This window comes from Anopheles funestus, chromosome 2RL, assembly GCF_943734845.2.
Source record: "Anopheles funestus chromosome 2RL, idAnoFuneDA-416_04, whole genome shotgun sequence".
Classification (NCBI taxonomy): Eukaryota; Metazoa; Arthropoda; class Insecta; order Diptera; family Culicidae; genus Anopheles; species Anopheles funestus.
The window spans coordinates 44,608,450-44,625,570 of record NC_064598.1 but is presented as its reverse complement, the minus strand read 5'-3'; the positions used below and the strand labels follow the sequence as shown (position 1 = coordinate 44,625,570).

Sequence of the window (17,121 nt, the reverse complement as noted above, 5' to 3'; positions counted from 1 at the left end):
CAGAGTAAAACCGAATGCTCTACAGTAGCAGCAAACCGAGTCGACTTCTGTACGATAAATGCGGACGGTTTATTTTCTTCGTTTTTTTTGTGTGCCAACTGTCGACAAATAATCCATATGCTTCTTCAATCCCTTCCGCTTCCAGCTACACTCGCAAACTTCACATTCGGCATCGGTTCTCTATTGACTCGATGAAGTCTTTCTCGCGCAAAGCAATAAAATTTCGTTTCACCACCCATTTGACGGCGAGCCAGGTATGTTCGAGTCCTTTTTGGCACATAAAATAACAGACACACACACACACACACGTATAGCTGTACCACCTTGGGCTCAACCACCATTCGAGAGGAGAATGGTATTGAAATTTAATGGAAAGCTTCTACCCATCCGTGTCTGAGCCAATAATCATAAAAAACCTTCCGAGCGTTTGACGATGCGAAGGGTGAGTGCAAATAACAGGGAATCCGCGTTCTACCGTATATATATACCGAACAGGGAATGGGGGTAGGCCACGATGAGTGGTCATTAAATTTGATGTAGCTTCCGATCGGTCGGTATCCATCGCTTCCGGATCTTTACCATTAGATGGGAGCTGGATTTCCACAAAACCGTCAAAACTGTGCTAAATTGGATCTAGAGAAAGAGAGATAGGGTGAAAGCCATTTTGGGATGCTTTTTTGCTTTCCTCTCTCTGTCGTTATCGATTAAAACGCCCAATTATAGAACGTCAGTAAACCGTATGCTGGCGGTGATTTTGTGAAGAAATTCAAATTTCTTACTATACTTTTCAAACGATTCGCGCGAATATGCTGAAGAAGATACCTAACAAACCATGCTAAAATGTGAGCTTTTTGTTAAAATACTAAGATTGGAAAGATCGTCAAACTTACCCCATTCTTCTCACAAACGCCACCAGCGTTCTTGAGGTCACCGGTCCAGGCCAGCCCGAGGGTGCCCATCTCGAAGTCGCGATAGGTGAACATGTACGCCAAACAGAACGCATCGTAATCCTCCTCTGTAAAAAAAAAACAAGCAAAACAAACTGCATTAGTCTCATCGTTAGAACACATTGAGTAGTCATTGGAAAACGCGAAACGAAACACACGAGGGGGGAAACAAATCTAAACTGTCAAACTCCTCACAGCAAACGCTGCTAGTCAGGCAAATAGGGATTTATTTCGGAAGAATACACAAACATCTAAATTCACTGACCCTCTGAAGTAGTGTTCCAAATTCGTGAAAATAGTTTCTTCTCAAAAACCAAAAACAGAGTGCAGAATTCCAGTTGACTTTATTTTTTGAACTGCGAATATTTTATTTTTTAAACACGCAAAATTGAACAGCTTCCGAACGGTATCCGTACAATGTCGTGCTGGTGCAAGCCGCGCAAATGTCCCGAAATTCTTCGCCTCGTTCCGGCATTCACGGTGCAGGCACGTCAGTGTTGTGTGGCCGTCTGGCCACCCTGTACCATCCCGGTGTTCTGCATCCGGCGGTCACGAATTTCGCGCTTCCGTCGATATTTCCTGCGCGGCGATATACCGATCACGCGCGAGTACGGTACACGGTGCGGGAAGCACTTCATCAAGTGGCTGACACCGCCCGAACAGCTTAACTATCAGCGCTATTTGCCACTGTTCTTCGATGGGTAAGTGAAGCAACAGGGTGGTTGGTTGCTGGTTGCCGTATCGCGTCAAATTCGACACTCTAACGAAGGTGGGAAATAATTGCAGGTTGTGCGAGTCCACATTTCCGTATCGAGAATTTGCGCGCCACGGTGTGAGCGATCTGCTGGAGGTTGGCACTGAACGCCAGGTAAGTGTGTGTGTGTGCGCGCTTTAATGATTGATGAATTGCAGCATTTGTGGGAGTTCTTGGCATTTGTTCAGCAAGGGTTAGTTTTAGTCCACGGTTAATTATTGAGGACCTCGCCTCGAGTAGCTATATTAGGGACACGAAGATTTCTCGTGGAGCAGATGTGTGAAATTGAAATGAAAGTCAATTAATGGTCCAATAAAGGATCCAAATCAAACGCACAACTTGCTTCACAAAGAGCAACGCGAATATCGTGAGGAAACTGCGGTGTTTAATTAAAATATAAATGCATGAATTTCTGCATACCGTGGCAGCCACATATCATCGCGCGAATACGCCCTCAACGAAAATGCATAATTTAATCCGCTGCTCTTAATATTGGAAATACGGCAAATTACTTATCCTGAGCTTCAGCAGACAATTGCATCTAATTTGCTGGACATTGAAAGTACAGCGAAAATGGATGCATGCATAGCATCTGCAACAAGCGGACTAGAGTGTGTACGGTAACCAAATACCATAGAAAAGATTCCACACAAATGAAAGAATGTCCAACTGTTGCACGCCGACGGCATCGTCATCTACATCCGTATGAATCGCACCAGACGAATCCCAATTGTAGCGTCGTAAAGCACTAACTGAAGCGACCGTGCAAAAACTTTTTTTGCTTCAGTTCCGGGCAGGAATCCTTCACCAGAATCGTCCTCAGTTGCAACAGGACAGAGACTCACACACACACACACTTCACAGAGAGCAAAAGAGTGCTACAAAAAAAACACACACACAGTTGGTGAATGAAGTGCATTCAGTCTCATTCGTATGAATAAGCGAAGACTGTGAAATTGCATTTCGAGCGTAGTGCCGTGCGATGAAGAATATGTTCCCGTTGCACATTCGCAAGGGGTGGTATGCCAGCCAGGTTCTTTCAGCCTGACGATGACAGACGTTAATGCAATCTGTGGCTCGAGAGGCTAGCCCGTAATGTGTTGTGCCGGTTTGCGCGCGCGAACAAGAACACTTGCGGGACTTTGCTGGCAGAGCGCTCTGGAACATGGTGGTGGCTTTGCAAGGGTTTGTTACGGAGCTGAAACATGCAACAAGGGACATTCTTCCTCGAAAAAAAATGTGCTATGTTCTGTGACGGAATATGGGCCGGATGGATAATCCCGGTGCTTTTTCGTCAAATGGCTAATAGTGGTTTAGTGTGGTGGGATGTCGCATTCGTTTGCTTCCGGAAACACGTTTCATTTTTCTTTCAACCCCTTACTTATTGTCTGATTTGTGATACTGTCCCTTGAGTGGAACAAGATTTATGGCAGATTTTGGTGAAGCACTCTGGTCATTTTAAACATTTTTTTGTAGTTGCTCACGAAGATAATTCTCATTCTCCTCTTTGTGGGGATTGTGTCAGATTCATGGCGAATTGAAAAGAAGGAATATACACACATCCGGATTAGACAGAAATGTGTTCAACTCGTCACTTACACCGTCCACCAAACAACGGCAACGTGATACTTCGTAGGCATAGCCTTTACCCGTGCCGCGTCCAATAAATGCAAACCTCTTTCATTAAGCCCTGGGCTACCTCTCGAAAGGGACATTGGCTTTCCTTCGCCATCATCATCGTCACCATCATCACATGCATGTTGTTACTGTTGACGGTCGACATCAGCAGCTAACGCTGACCTTCACACTAACCCGTGGAAGCCTTATACGCTCGTTTTCATGTGCTGCGTTGCCTACTGAAATGGCTTTCACGTGCAGGACACAGAGCGGTGTAAAATCGGACCTGTGTGTTAGCGCTTCGCACCACTTTTAGCTATGCTCGCATTCACGTTTTGCACCGTGTCCGATGGGCATCGTAAAACATAAAGCAGCTGGGGCCGTAGCCTGTTCCGGCTCAGGCGGCACATTTGTTGACCTCGTTTTCCGTCGGCAATGCGTCAACAAATGACGTGGAAAACTGATGAGATAGAAAATCATCGCACTCGATCAGGCGAAGGGATGGATGGATCAGGGTATGAGTTTCATGAGGCAAAAAAAAGTATACTTCAAACGGTCTTACGAGATGAAGACATCAAGCGTTGGGGATACTTGTTCGCCAGTACTGATACATACTGGTCGGGCTTATCTTCGCCACTGGTCGACGGAAGCATCTGCATAGTGCATTTTTATGTGCAGGCGAAAAATTAATTCTGGGACCTCGGGACTCGACAGGTCATCAGAGGTCACTCAAATGGAATATAAATAGCATAATATCGAAGCGATCTCTAGGCGGAGCGATGTTTACTATCTTGAGATATTGTGCAATGGATGGTAGAATTCTGAAGTTGTTGAGGGAATTCCCAAACGCAGTGAGATATAAAGATGATGAGAAATCTTCAATCTGCATAACCTCAAAGTTAATTACTGTGCACCAATTATTGTGGAATTGAGTTTTCGTACATCGTACGGTGTGTTATCCTTTATTGGCATCAAATGTGCATATAAAAGCAGAATAAATATTTCTGTTGAGACTTCACACACCTGTAGAAGTATTTGGAATGATATGATTTGCAAAGTGTTATTTTTTTCGGAGTTTTCAAATCGACTTTTCAATTTTTGATGTGAATTTCAACATGCTTTTCTGTGATATTGTTGCTCCGACACTGGTAAATGGAAACATGTGTGCTAACCGAGAAGGATTTAAATTCTTAGTTTTGGTTTTCATTTGTACCGTACTCTCTTCCAAACGTTGGATCAATGCTCTATTGAGTCGTTTGCCAAGGTGAATTTCTTTGTACAGTCACATATAAATCAACAAAAAAAAAACAAAAAGAAATCTATCGCACTTGCAAGGAGCAGCACTCTGGTGAGGTAGGTTCCGGTGCACGAAGCTAAGACAAGCAGCTGTTCAATGGTACATTTTCTTAAGGATTACGCCATTCACACCGAAACACACTCAGGGCAACATGAACAAACAAAAATATCACCAAACACAGTCACAATTTTCGATTCGACAGTACGGAAACTTTCCCTCCATGGTGCGTTGTAGCAAATGGAATCGTATTTCCCGCCGTAAGGTCACCTACGACGGTTGTTGTCAGCAGTGAGCTTGAACAAGTAAAAGCTCTATGTGAGCCGACCGGTACTGGTACGGGAGGCGAACTTTTGGCGCACCGTGAAATGAGTATAACAATATTCAAATATTGCCACGATTTACATACAAATTCATCATAATGAGAGTTAAGAAATTGCAAAATTTGACCCTGTTCGGTGCCGGGTACGGTGAGAGCTAGCACAAGCACGAAATATGCAAGCTAAAGTAGGATATAAGTCGTAGTAAAGTGGCACAGCAGGGAAAACCAGCAAGTCGGATGAACATTTCAGCGAAATCTCTTGCGGTAACGATGCTCTGGTGGTGATGGTGATTTTTTTCTGTCTTTTTGTTTGAAACTTTAAATCAACGTCACCAACGTGCTATTTGTATGGTGCTCTCGGGAATCAAAGCTAACGGTTCTGCTGATCGGGATCTCATTCTTAAGGTATGGTATGCCAAGGGCCCTTGCCAAAGAACAAAGATCGATCGGTGTGCGAATGTGAGGGCAGAACGGAAGAATTGCGCACCGAAATCGAATCCAGCAACACAAGCAAAACAGTCATTCTCGCTTGTATTTGTGGAACGTTCTCAAAACTGTCGAAGTTTTACCCCACCCAAAATGGCCGGAGTGAGCAATCACAATAATCCCCAGATGGTTGTGGAAACAGGCCCCATGCCAGCACCGCCAGACTGTGGATCGCATAAACATAAATCATTTAACATTCAAATGAAGTTTTCTTTCCACGCCATGATACGCCAAGCCTTCGGAACGGTTGCAAACGGAACGTTTGCTCTACCCTCGGCTGCACATCGGCGTAGTAACTGACTGTCATATACCCAGCTCGGTCACTGGCGGGTGTTGGTAATAATAAAGCGTGTTACGATTTTTGGAAAGAAACACAACATGCGTGGGAAGACTTCGTTTTGGGGGGAATTTATGCATACCGCTTGGGCGGTATGCCGCCATGGGAACTTAGGCGAAGCATGGCAGGTTTTTGGAATTAATGATTCAGCTGCATGCAAAACCATCATTCACAGCGTTTTCCGGCTTTTATTCGTCGAGCAGCAAGAGCTCGCCGGCGGGGTGACGATTGACAACAGACATTTGCGGCATTGTATCAGATTTGCGCTCAAAATAAACTTTTCCGTAAGCATTAATTACTCTGCCCAGCTGGAATAAATGCACGGCCGAGCTTTTGCAATCTGCTGCTCAAGCGATGGAGAGATAACGAAGGAGTGGTGCATTATCGTAGTAAATTATCGTTTGATAGCTAGCCGGAAGTTAATTACCTTTCGGCACCAAAAGCAGGCACGTGTCTCATTCCTTCAGAACTGTTTCTAGTTGATTGTTTGTGAGGATAATAATTGCATTACAAACATTATGGGAGATCACGTCTACACCTGGCAACGTAGATTTGGGCCCTAGATGTTGACGATGGACAATGTTAATGTTCCAAATTTTAAAATTCTCACAAAAATCCATCATTAAATGCGAGAATTTGCACCAATTTGTTAATCGGGAAAACTTTTCCCTTCACTTTACTGTATTGCCTTCACAGTCGCACCTACTCAACGACTTGTTCGCGTGCTATCAAACGCTATCATTCTCCGATCGTCAATCGTTATCTTCTGCCAGCGGGACTTGGTCCAAATATCCTGCTGGGATAAAAATCGCTCGATTTGACTTGCTTAAGCTACGTTTTGACGCCAGTGCTGACACTGATGGAACTGCTGCCATGGGTTTAATACTGGCTTCAGCTTGGTTTGCAGATTTACCACTCCCAAATGTCCGCCAAGTTGCCGCCGCTAATGTAAAGTCGTGCAGTGAAAGCAAGATGGTCCCGAATTGGCAAAATTAGATTGACTTCCACCGATTTTTTCCGGCTGTCTTATCCCTTTTGGTTCTCACGCTAGTGGCCAATGAACTCCCGGTCAACTCGAATCTGAGACGAGCACTAACGAGCACCTTTTCCCGACACCATCCGCTCCTTGGGCACCGGATTGTCACCGGCAAAAGATGGTTCTTGATTTTTACGCTCGAAAACAGCCGACTCAATGATGGTAAATAATTTAATGAATTAATTTGATGTAGATTAGCGCTGTGTCTTACCGTGCGCCATACCGTGGGTAGCGCGACGGGTGCTTATAGCTGATTGTTGATGGCCGATGGTAATGCTGATGATGGGGCAAACCGGCGCCTCATCAACATCAGGTACCGCCTTCTGTGTAGCTACAGGAAGCCTGGGCGCTTCGGTAGGATCTAGCCCATCATCTGCATCGGGATACTGAGCCACTGAAAGCGTCACCGCAGGGGTGCTTTACATGCTACCATCAGCTTAAGTTCGATGCCCATTCTGCCCATCGTAAGGCGGGGATCGTTCGGTGTCAAGCGACGCTCACAGTGAAAGTGTGACTGACCGCAGGCAGTTGCGAAGGAATTGGATGAAAAAATTAATTTACTTTCAGGATGCTTCTCTAGCAGCTTCAAAAAACCGTTCTGAGGTACTTGGAAGGGTTCTCGGTTGCCGGAGGAATGAGCAAAACACTCCATGGACACTCTCGGGATTAGGCTTAGTGAACCGTAGCACGATTAGATTATTATGAAGACCGCCCGGGTTGGGCAGAGATAGGATTTTCTGGTGCTTGAGAAGATACGTACGGTGCAGGGTACTAGCGATGGAAGGGACACTTCTGTAGGATGCCCCTTAATGATAACGAGGGAGAGGTAGAGAAAGAGAGAGAGAGAGAGAGAAAGTGGAAGCCTATCGCTTGTTTCGGTGGAAGGGCATTTGGTAGTGGTGAAGATAGACATACACAAGGAGGAGTTTTTGCTTGGTTTCAACTGAAGTGACATCATACCGACGGTCAGGTTGGTGCCTACTGCTGGGCACACAACGCTTATAATTGTGGTCGTTACTTCCAACCGATTTGTGATGCTATCATAATCTCTTAGATTTCCATTCCAGGCTCCATTTGGTGTCAGTGGTGATTGTAATGAATGACGTTCGAGATGGGATCGGTGTTTTACTTATTTTTACCCTCCAAAATATTCCTACACAAGCACATGCTATCATTCTGTTTTCTTTTTTTCCTTTGTTTCTTGCTTTGTTTTTACGGTCGCTTGGTATTCGAAAAACATGAACCCACACGCACACACGCGTAGATATTCCAAACCATCCCGATGCTGATACTGCCGATGCGCGAGGCGTTGAATACGAGAAATCCGGACATTATAATTGCAACATTAAGAGCGTTACAACAGCTGCTACGAGTCGGTAAGTATGGAACGGATGGTAACCGGGAATTATCTCCATCTTCAAGACGATCATCTTTTGCCCAAACCGAAGATGACAGTCTGGCAGACGTACATAAGACGGTTTGCCGACGGATGGGCGTATGTTTTTGTCGTCTGACTCATCTCCGGTGCGAATAGAGCAACTCCGTATCGTATAATGCGATACACCAAACTCATGATGGCAATTCGTTGACTAAAACAGTAGTTAGTTTGCTTGAGTTGAACACGGGTTGAAACAGACAGAGAGAGAGAGTCCGGGATCCGGATGTTGGATTAAGAGGGTTTTTGAATAGTGTCTGGATTGCTACGAACTGCTTTATCGTGATGAGCTCGTTTGGAGTGATTTCATTTTTATTTTACTGTGAAACGTCGTGTGGATAATTGATACATTTACATTTCGTCAAATTTTGAGCAAAATGTTAACAGTATAATAAACATCCTGAGATATTCGTACTGTGTGTGCCAGTTTGGTGGATTATGATATCAAATATTTATATATTAGATTTAGTGATAAAGATTCTTTGCCATATTTTGAAGGAACACAACACATTTTCTTACCAATTTTGACCAATCGCGAGCCTGAAGCGGTTCACTTGGTGTAAACAACTGAACTGAATTTTGTGTTTGTCAATATGGAAGCAACTCATAATAAATGATTCCCTTCCGGTCCTACCATATCCCGCGAAGGAACCTTCGTGACCGGTAGTAATGGTTTGAGCTGCTTCATCGCACTTTGACTATGATTATTTCCACTCAGTTTGACCCATAGCCCTTCAGTGACCCAGTCACCATTCGTATCAAAACTGCATCGTTTTCACGCCATTTGGTGAAGGCATTTCAAATGAAAATACAGTTAATTAGTTGATTTTTACAATACGTTTAAGGCTGTTTTAAAAACGATCTTTAACTGCTTTAGTTACGGCTCGATGTTTATGGTGACTTTGACGTTGTTCTGACGAAAAAAAAAATGTATTTCTGTTTTCCCTAAATTAATAATTCCACATTTTTAAAGATGTTTCAACTGAAAAAGCAATCTTAAGACATCAACTCTTCTTAAAAGTACGACCATTGATTATCCATCGCCTTTCCAGTATTTATCGTACCCAATCATACTGATAGAGTGTAATAAAATTATGGAATAAAATAAAAACCTCTATTCCTTGTACTACAACATGCCCTGCACTATTATTGGTGTCTTTATTGGGCGCTTGATTGGAATTCTTGGTTACGTGGAAAGCATTCGACTATCGTTTAAACCTATTGATGCACGAGATAGCAACGAAGGATAGTAAGGCAATTCTAACCGTGCTGATGGCTTTTACTCACATACACCCCACGCTACCATTGTATTGGACGCTCCATTTTCTCACCTCGACCAAACTTTGATAGAAACCGGCGGCGTGGGTTTAATTAATTTTGTTTATAGCGAGTAAAACTGAAATTAAAACAAAAAATTTCCACTAGAACAGCTAGTGTGCGGGTGTGCCGGGTGCTGCGAGTGTAGCCTGCAAAACGGCGGAAAGACAGCTACTTACTGATAGCGTTTTTATGGCTCTGGCACCTGTTGGGATTGTTTTAATATCTTGGAAAGCTTCGACAGTTTCCCAGCCCTCCTGGGAATCGGTGCGAAGCGAGCTCGTGCCGCTGTCGCTGCATTAGGCAAGTGGGTTGCCACCGTTCGTGGAAATGGTACATCTTATTTCTTTTTTACTTTCCTTCCTCTGTTGATGCCGCTCATCACGGCCCACATCCGTCTGTGCCCTAACAGGATATGGTTGGCACATACTGTGAGCTCACGAACACACGCGAATGAATTCCTCCTGGGAAGAATTTACACACGTGCGAGAAGAAAATCATTGCTCAGGTGCAGAAATGGCGGATGGAGGATGAGAAATTAAATTTTAATTTTCCATTAACGTTGAAACATGACAAACGTGTCGCTGCTTGAGTGTACCCCGGACCATGATGGTCGCTTTGCTTCTGTTTTTTTGTTGTTACTTTCTCTCATTTCATACCGAATCAAATGAAGCTGCAGAATGACGGCCGTGTTAGTGGTATTTAGGTTAGGGTGGAAATTTATTATTTTCCTTTGCGATTTCTTCTCCAGTTTCCACTAACACAGCTAATTGAAAATGTTCATTGAGAGACTAGTTTGAAGCGTATGGTGCAATAATCGTTAACGTGTAATTTAGTTAAAATGATCCTCTAACAAAGAGATGCACGTTTTCAGAATTGGAGATTCAGAATGACACGATCGTGCTGGATCCTTTTATAGTCGAGCCTTTAATTATTTCCATACATTGTATGGGATTGCTTCGTAATGATAAAGTGATTGATAATCATTATTAAATTTTGTTATCCTTTCTTACCGTATGCTAACTTATTTTAAACAATAAAAAAGTAATGATGTTTAAAACATTGTCTAACACCATCATCTTATCATATCTTAGGCTAGATACTCTAGTCCGAAGCATAATTCGCGTATATACTAATGGAAGTTTCATCCCTATTACCAGCAAAAACCCTTGTTTCTCGTATGTTTAACAAAAGAATAAAACTCTATAAAGCGCAACCGAATTGTTAACCATTTCGCAGAATTTTACACCCATCCTTTCATAGTCATCTCTCCCTCCACCGACCACCCTTTCGCGGACATTTTCTGTTGAAATGAAACACAATGCAGCACACATAATAGCACGGGTTACTGTTTTTCTTACAATATTCCCTTCCTCAGTCGACCGGTTCGCTCGCCCAAGCTCGTTTGCCGGCAAAGGGATTGTTTAGGCCCATTCTCATCTGTAAATAGTGGTTCCCCGGAAGCGGTACGTGCGAGTTTTAAAGATGCACCAACAACCAAAAAAAAGGGCAGTAAAAATACGTGCTCGAATACGGAGCTCGAATTCGTAGCAATAGTACAAAATGGTGCCTCGGGCAAAAGCTCGTCAGAACAGACCAAAGCGTCGTCTGGACGGCGGGTGTACCCTTGTTGAGCTCGCTGTAAAACCGCAAACATTCTCGTACCATTTTTTGTGTGTTCGCGCTTGTTTTGAGAGGAAGATGAGAAACGCCTTCTATACAGACTGCACCCCGCACATGGTCTGGCAGTATTATTTTATGATTTTTACTGTTGGCCCATCATTATTTTACAACATTTTACGTGTGGTAATGGTGTGCATGGTTTGTTGGAGGTTTTTTTTACTTCCTTCTTTTTTTTTTTTGGTCGAAAATGTTCAGTGCAAATTTGTACAGCGAATTTTCCACATGTTAACATAACCTGACGGTTCTACCAGAACCATCTTCTACTTTAACACACAGTGTGGTAAGATAAAATAAAACTGAATATCCCAATGCCCAGGTAAATGTCCAGCTGCATCGAGCTGCGGAAAATACCGACACCATGGCACCATTTTCCATACAGCAAAAAGTCAAACAGATAAAATGAAAGGAAATATGTGGAATTCCGCTCGGTGGCGTTGTTGCCTTTTGTACCGGTTGCTGGCCGCCTTGACGGCTATGTCGTTCCATATTCGGACCTTAAATGAGCTGACCGTTTTCATTCGGCTACAACCATCTGCACCAAAACAAGGACACGTGCCTGGGAGCACTAGTTACGAGATTGCACCACAGTGTAAAGTGTACGTAAAATTGCTTTACAAATGGTAGAAAAAAAGGAGTGGAATAGTAAAGTTTGAAAATTGGAGAGAGAAAGAGAAAAACCACACACAAACACACATTTACCCTTGCTAAAGCTATTCGTAGAATGTGAAAAGGTAACAACTAGTAGGGGAAAAACGCTTCCACATGCAAGAGCAAAATGTTGACGTAGCGATATTTTTCACCTACATCGAACAGAGTGGATTGAGCAAAAAAAAAACAGACAATCATCTGGTTAGAGGTTGAGCGTACTTAGTCGTACTCTACAGAATGGGTTCATATGCAGGAGAGCTACACGGAAAAAAGGAATGCTCGAAAAAACATGTTAACCAAGCGAATGGACAATTATTTGCCATCGGCGTCTAGCAGAGCTTGGTTCGTACGGGCTAGTACGTTGTAAGTAACGGTTAAGCAAACATTTGGCATTTTTCTGCTGAACCGCAAAATTTCAAACAGAATGCATTAAACGCAATTCATGTGAAATAACATTTGGGGCTAAATAAATTTTCTGGCGATTGATAAGTTTATTAACAGCACCCAAATGCTGAAATTCTTATAGTGTAATGTTGGTAATTTTGTTTAATGTTTTTTATTTCGTTCCACAGGTCCTTCAATCGGCATTGCCCTGGTCCCATACTATAGACAGCTGCTTCCAACGTTGAATCTGTATAAACAGCGACGTGTTAACATAGGCGATCGTATTGACTTTCGTGGCGGTCGACGGATTGGTGATGTGGTTAACGCTACACTCGAGCTGTTGGAACAATGCGGAGGACCCGATGCATATCTAAACATTAAGTACATGGTACCAACGTACGAAAGCTATGTCTATAATCGATGAAGGGTAGAAAACTATTCCAAATCGGTAAAGTGAACAATATATCGAGCAAAGTACGAGTAAAGCTTCGATTGGTTTCTTTTAGTGTTTTATTTCCTTTTGAAAAGAATCATTCATCTGAATCTTCAGTGAAGAGTCCCAAAATACCAATCAGTTTTCATAAATTTTAATGAATCGTCGAATAGAGATTCAGACTCATTCGTTCCATTCAAAGATTCGTCCAGATTCATGAAACTGAATCAGATTCACCCAACACTAGTTTCTTTTACTTAAGTTAAACTATTCATAACGTCCCTTATCAAGTTCGTAACTTTACTACATTATTGCACTAAAACTACCAACTGCCGAGAAAGGCTTTTTTACATGCTTCTTTACATACGGTTACACTCTCGAAATGTTCACTTGTTCCGGGGCGTGCAGTAATGTATTTAAAGTACGGAACACTCCTCTGGTATGAACCGGTCGTATATTATAAATCACAACCCAAATTGGATGGAAAATGGTAAATCATCATTTGTGCAATTTTCTATCCTATTACTTTGTTGCTTTGGAGTGTGAAAAGAAGGGAACTAAACGGAGAACGTGAAAGAGTTGATACGGGAAAGTATCAAACGGAAACAACCAAATAGGGCTTAAAGCGTGTAAAGAGTGTTTTTCCTTGTTTTGGAAAATTTCATAGCCCACAGTGGACGTGCAATTGTTTGCAATTATTCGTATGTGTGATAACGAGTTGGAAATTTATGAGTAAATTGAAGGAAAACTTGCAAACATTTTTTCCATTCAATTTGTGTAGCTAAATTCACCTTTGCTATTGTGGTTAACAACGATAGCTTTATTAAATTTGTATACTTTTTGGAAAAATCATAGTCAACGCAACACACAAATCAGGACGTAGTGTTCTGCGTTTAGTATAAATAAGTTTTACCGTTAAAATCCAACCGTTTTACATATTATTTGATTCCATAAAAATTTATTCTGATGTGACATTGTTGTAAAAAGAAAGAAAATTAAAGAACTCGTTAGTGATATTCGCTGATTCCAACGAGACGTTAGTATATATGCCATTACGAGTGTTGGAATTGGCATTGATTCTCGTTCTTCATTTCCATCCCGTTTACCATACCTACTCCAACGCGCCATTTTATGCTTCTCCTTTGAACTGCGGTCCCTACACTAAGAACAGAATGTGCAACCCGCACACACGCACACACACACACACTCAGCTGAATATAGGGGTGGATTTTTTTTAAAGGGAAACCTTTTATCCACACATTCGAACGTGCCGCAAAAACGACCTTCCGATAAAATATGCATTGACAGTCATCGGTTTTCCCCCAATTGACTTTTATTTCCGAACGAAGTTAACCCCCGCCATTTCGTTCGTTCGTGTGTTTTTTTTTCTCATAAAGAGAATCTCAACGCATCGAACACAGGGCGCGTTTCATTCACTACGATGGGATTATTTGGATTTATTGGATCAATTCCATTGCCGAGCCTTTGATACGTTTTATTATATATCCTTCAGAGTGTACTAAACGTTTCGGGTTGGTATCATGTATCCTACAGGCATCCTCTGATGGTTTTGTTTCTTAAGTTCGGAATGAAAATAATAACACAAACACAGTACAGCTTTGCATAACTAATTCTGACGTCGAGTACGCGTGAACCATAGGTGAGCGTTAGAACTTACCCGAAAATAGCTCTAGGAACTTTTCCACACCGTAGTTTCCGGGAAACCGATACAAAGGATCCTTCAGCGCATTCTGATTGTGCACCTTAATGCGCTTGATCATGAAGGTAATGTTGTCCGGTTTACCATCACCATTGAAATCTGAAAAAAGAAATAAAAAATAAATTAAAGTAAGCATTTGTAGTAAATTAATGAAATGTTTTATATTTTGCTAAAAGATTTATTATTAATTGCAAAGCATTAATAACCGCTGACCCCACCAACTGCAAAGCATAATCTTTTGACAATGGATATTCGGGTTGGCTGTTGATAATGAGCCAAAATCTCATCACAAGTTACCAAATGATGCAAAAATATCCTTTCTGTTTTTATCTTTGGAGCAGTTGCTCATTCCCATGACTTCTCATCGATGGAAAATAACTTGCTGAGACACTCCAAATGTCTTTGTGTGAGTTATTGTTGTGTTTGTTCAGGATCTTTATCAAGCAATTCCTCCAGATGTCAATCCTCAAACAGTGTGAAGTACTGAACAAAGGAATAAAGAACGAACCCGGAACTAGAGGAATTTATAACAACCCTACAGAAATAATAAAATAATATAACCTACAGAAAGACTCATCCAAATTTTTATTTACCGCTATTGGAACTTGCAAATCACTTCCAATAAACTGCTTCAGCTGGAGTATGGTTACCATAAACTTCGACTAAAATACAATGGTTTTAAACAGGTGTCTCATCGGCTACTCATATAACTCATCGATACAACAGATGCAATTTTTGGAACATATATAAACAATGTCGTGTCCACTGTAGCTGTTTTTAAAATTGTTAGAAATATTCTTATTTCGGAAAGTTCTAATTTGAAAAAGATTGAACACCATTTAAATATCTCTGCTGATGTGCCAAAAAATTGATCTATTTCAAGTTAGATTTTTCCGAAATAAGAAATTTTCTAACATTTCAAAAAGTTGGTCTTTATTCGCCTTATTTTGATTCTTATTTATTCTTACAATCCTTGTTTTCCCCTTATTTCTTTCTACCTTCTGACAGTCCGTTATCTCGCTGCCTTTATAAGGCTTCAAAAGGTATATAGGTGAAAAAGGAAGTCTAATAATGGTCTTCAAAATTAACAGCAAATTAACAGTCTCCATATTAAGCAAACATATAATAAAACACTGGTACAAATTGGTAAAAATTGGCAACAATGTAGACAAACTTAACATTTATGTTTCGACAATTGTTTGTTACAAAGTGACGATTGTATCATCATTTTTGCCATTTTCACTACTACAACCTACCTCAAGGAATATGATACCACACCACACACATTCACAACAAAAACACAAATTCTCACAATCTGCCCGAGAATACATATTGCACATTTGTACAGGTGGCGAATTTTCCAATCCATCTCCCAAATGGCATGCATCACCAGCAAAGAGAGAAGCACCGTGGAAGCAATTGTGTCACCCGCGGGAAATGCATTTTTGCTTCACCACTTGCTGCGACCGGTTTTGCAAAAGAGAAGATGCATTTCTGCACAATGACTTTGTTGATATTGCTTGTGGAATGGAATGCACCGAGGGACACTAACACCCTACTCCCCTTCAACAGCGTGTAGAAGTCGAGAGGTGAAAGAAAACACAGCCAACACACAGCGGATGGGATAAGACTGATCCTCGTGTTCACGAGCGAGTCGGTTGCTGTCACCAACTCGGTTCGGTTCTTTTATTCCTGATGGCCTACCTCATCAAATATCCTTAGGCCCTGTAGCGTACCTCGGTAAGGATGATTTCTGTGAGTGACAATTTTCTGCTGCATACTATCCACGCCACGCTACGGTACGGTTGATGGAGAAAGAAATCGCAAAGCATAAAAGAGCCCAACAGTATGGTGCCATTTGTTGAATGTTTGCATTCCTGCCAGCGCCTTAGTGACTGACGCTGCTGCTTGGGTTTATAAACGGCAAAGAAATGGATAATACGTGTTCTTCTCGGTGAGAATGCATGAAGTGCACTTGAAAATTCACTTCATTTATGACAGGCACAATGAAACGTTTTCGCCTACAATTGTGACAAAACAATCGAACAATTGAACAAATGCACAAGAAGCATAAAACAATGCCGAAGGTTAATTGTTTTAAATGTGTTAAAAATTATCTTTTCCATGACAAAACACGATTCACGATCTAATGGTTGAGTTTAGAATGGAATTAAATCTGAACTGATATTCAATTGCCATCTCTATACTGCAATTTTACAACAAACCATATTCAACATGAAACTGAGTTTATAAATATTGTTCTTTGCCGTATTTACACTACAATTAAAACTACGTTAACTACCGCAACCGTACGTACGCCTATCTCTCATCGTATCGGCCAACGTTGTAACAACCTTTATTTATTTCCATTTCGATTAAGCACTCTTTCCAGTTCGTTGATGCAGTTGATGGTTGGGCTATTGTGTTACGATTCCGATCTCAAATGCAACCATCAACCTTACAACCTGTCGCACCGTACCGGAGGGACAATTTTCCACATCGAATCATTAGTGCTGTGCTCCGGTGTTGGTTTTTGCTTCAGATTTGCTTATTCACAAAAGGGTAAGCGAATTAAAATTGGCTTAGCTTTGCTCGTACTTGCTTGGGATGTCTGCAGGGATTCGTACATACATACGAATCGGCTCAGCTCGGACAATCGGAAGTGGATGGTGCGAAAAATGGAACTACTCCCCAAAAAAACAAACCAC

General features: G+C 41.8%; 2 protein-coding genes across 5 annotated transcripts in view; one reads left to right on the top strand and one right to left on the bottom strand.

Annotated features, from left to right (window-relative positions):
- Nucleotides 1-17,121, bottom strand: part of LOC125760454 (uncharacterized) — a 168,189-nt gene that overhangs the window by 39,317 nt on the left and 111,751 nt on the right. For all 4 annotated transcript variants that reach the window (XM_049420596.1, XM_049420593.1, XM_049420595.1 and 1 more), the window contains exons 7-8: nucleotides 14,372-14,512; nucleotides 891-1,015 (exon numbers count right to left, since the gene is read on the bottom strand). In XM_049420596.1, coding sequence (XP_049276553.1) covers nucleotides 891-1,015; nucleotides 14,372-14,512 — 266 coding nt within the window. The remainder of the gene's footprint in view (nucleotides 1-890; nucleotides 1,016-14,371; nucleotides 14,513-17,121) is intronic.
- On the top strand, nucleotides 1,103-12,745 carry LOC125760478 (parkin coregulated gene protein homolog). The gene is made up of 4 exons (XM_049420644.1): nucleotides 1,103-1,648; nucleotides 1,734-1,815; nucleotides 8,058-8,169; nucleotides 12,449-12,745. The coding sequence occupies exons 1-4, from the start codon at nucleotides 1,365-1,367 to the stop codon at nucleotides 12,682-12,684; spliced, it is 714 nt and encodes a 237-aa protein (XP_049276601.1). The 5' UTR covers nucleotides 1,103-1,364; the 3' UTR covers nucleotides 12,685-12,745.

Coding starts and splice junctions, on each gene's coding strand:
- LOC125760478 (XM_049420644.1), top strand. CDS start 1,365: ATGTCGTGCTGGTGCAAGCCGCGCAAATGTCCCGAAATTCTTCGCCTC. Junction 1,816..8,057: donor AGGTTGGCACTGAACGCCAG/GTAAGTGTGTGT, acceptor ACACACGCGTAG/ATATTCCAAACCATCCCGAT. Junction 8,170..12,448: donor ACAACAGCTGCTACGAGTCG/GTAAGTATGGAA, acceptor TTCGTTCCACAG/GTCCTTCAATCGGCATTGCC.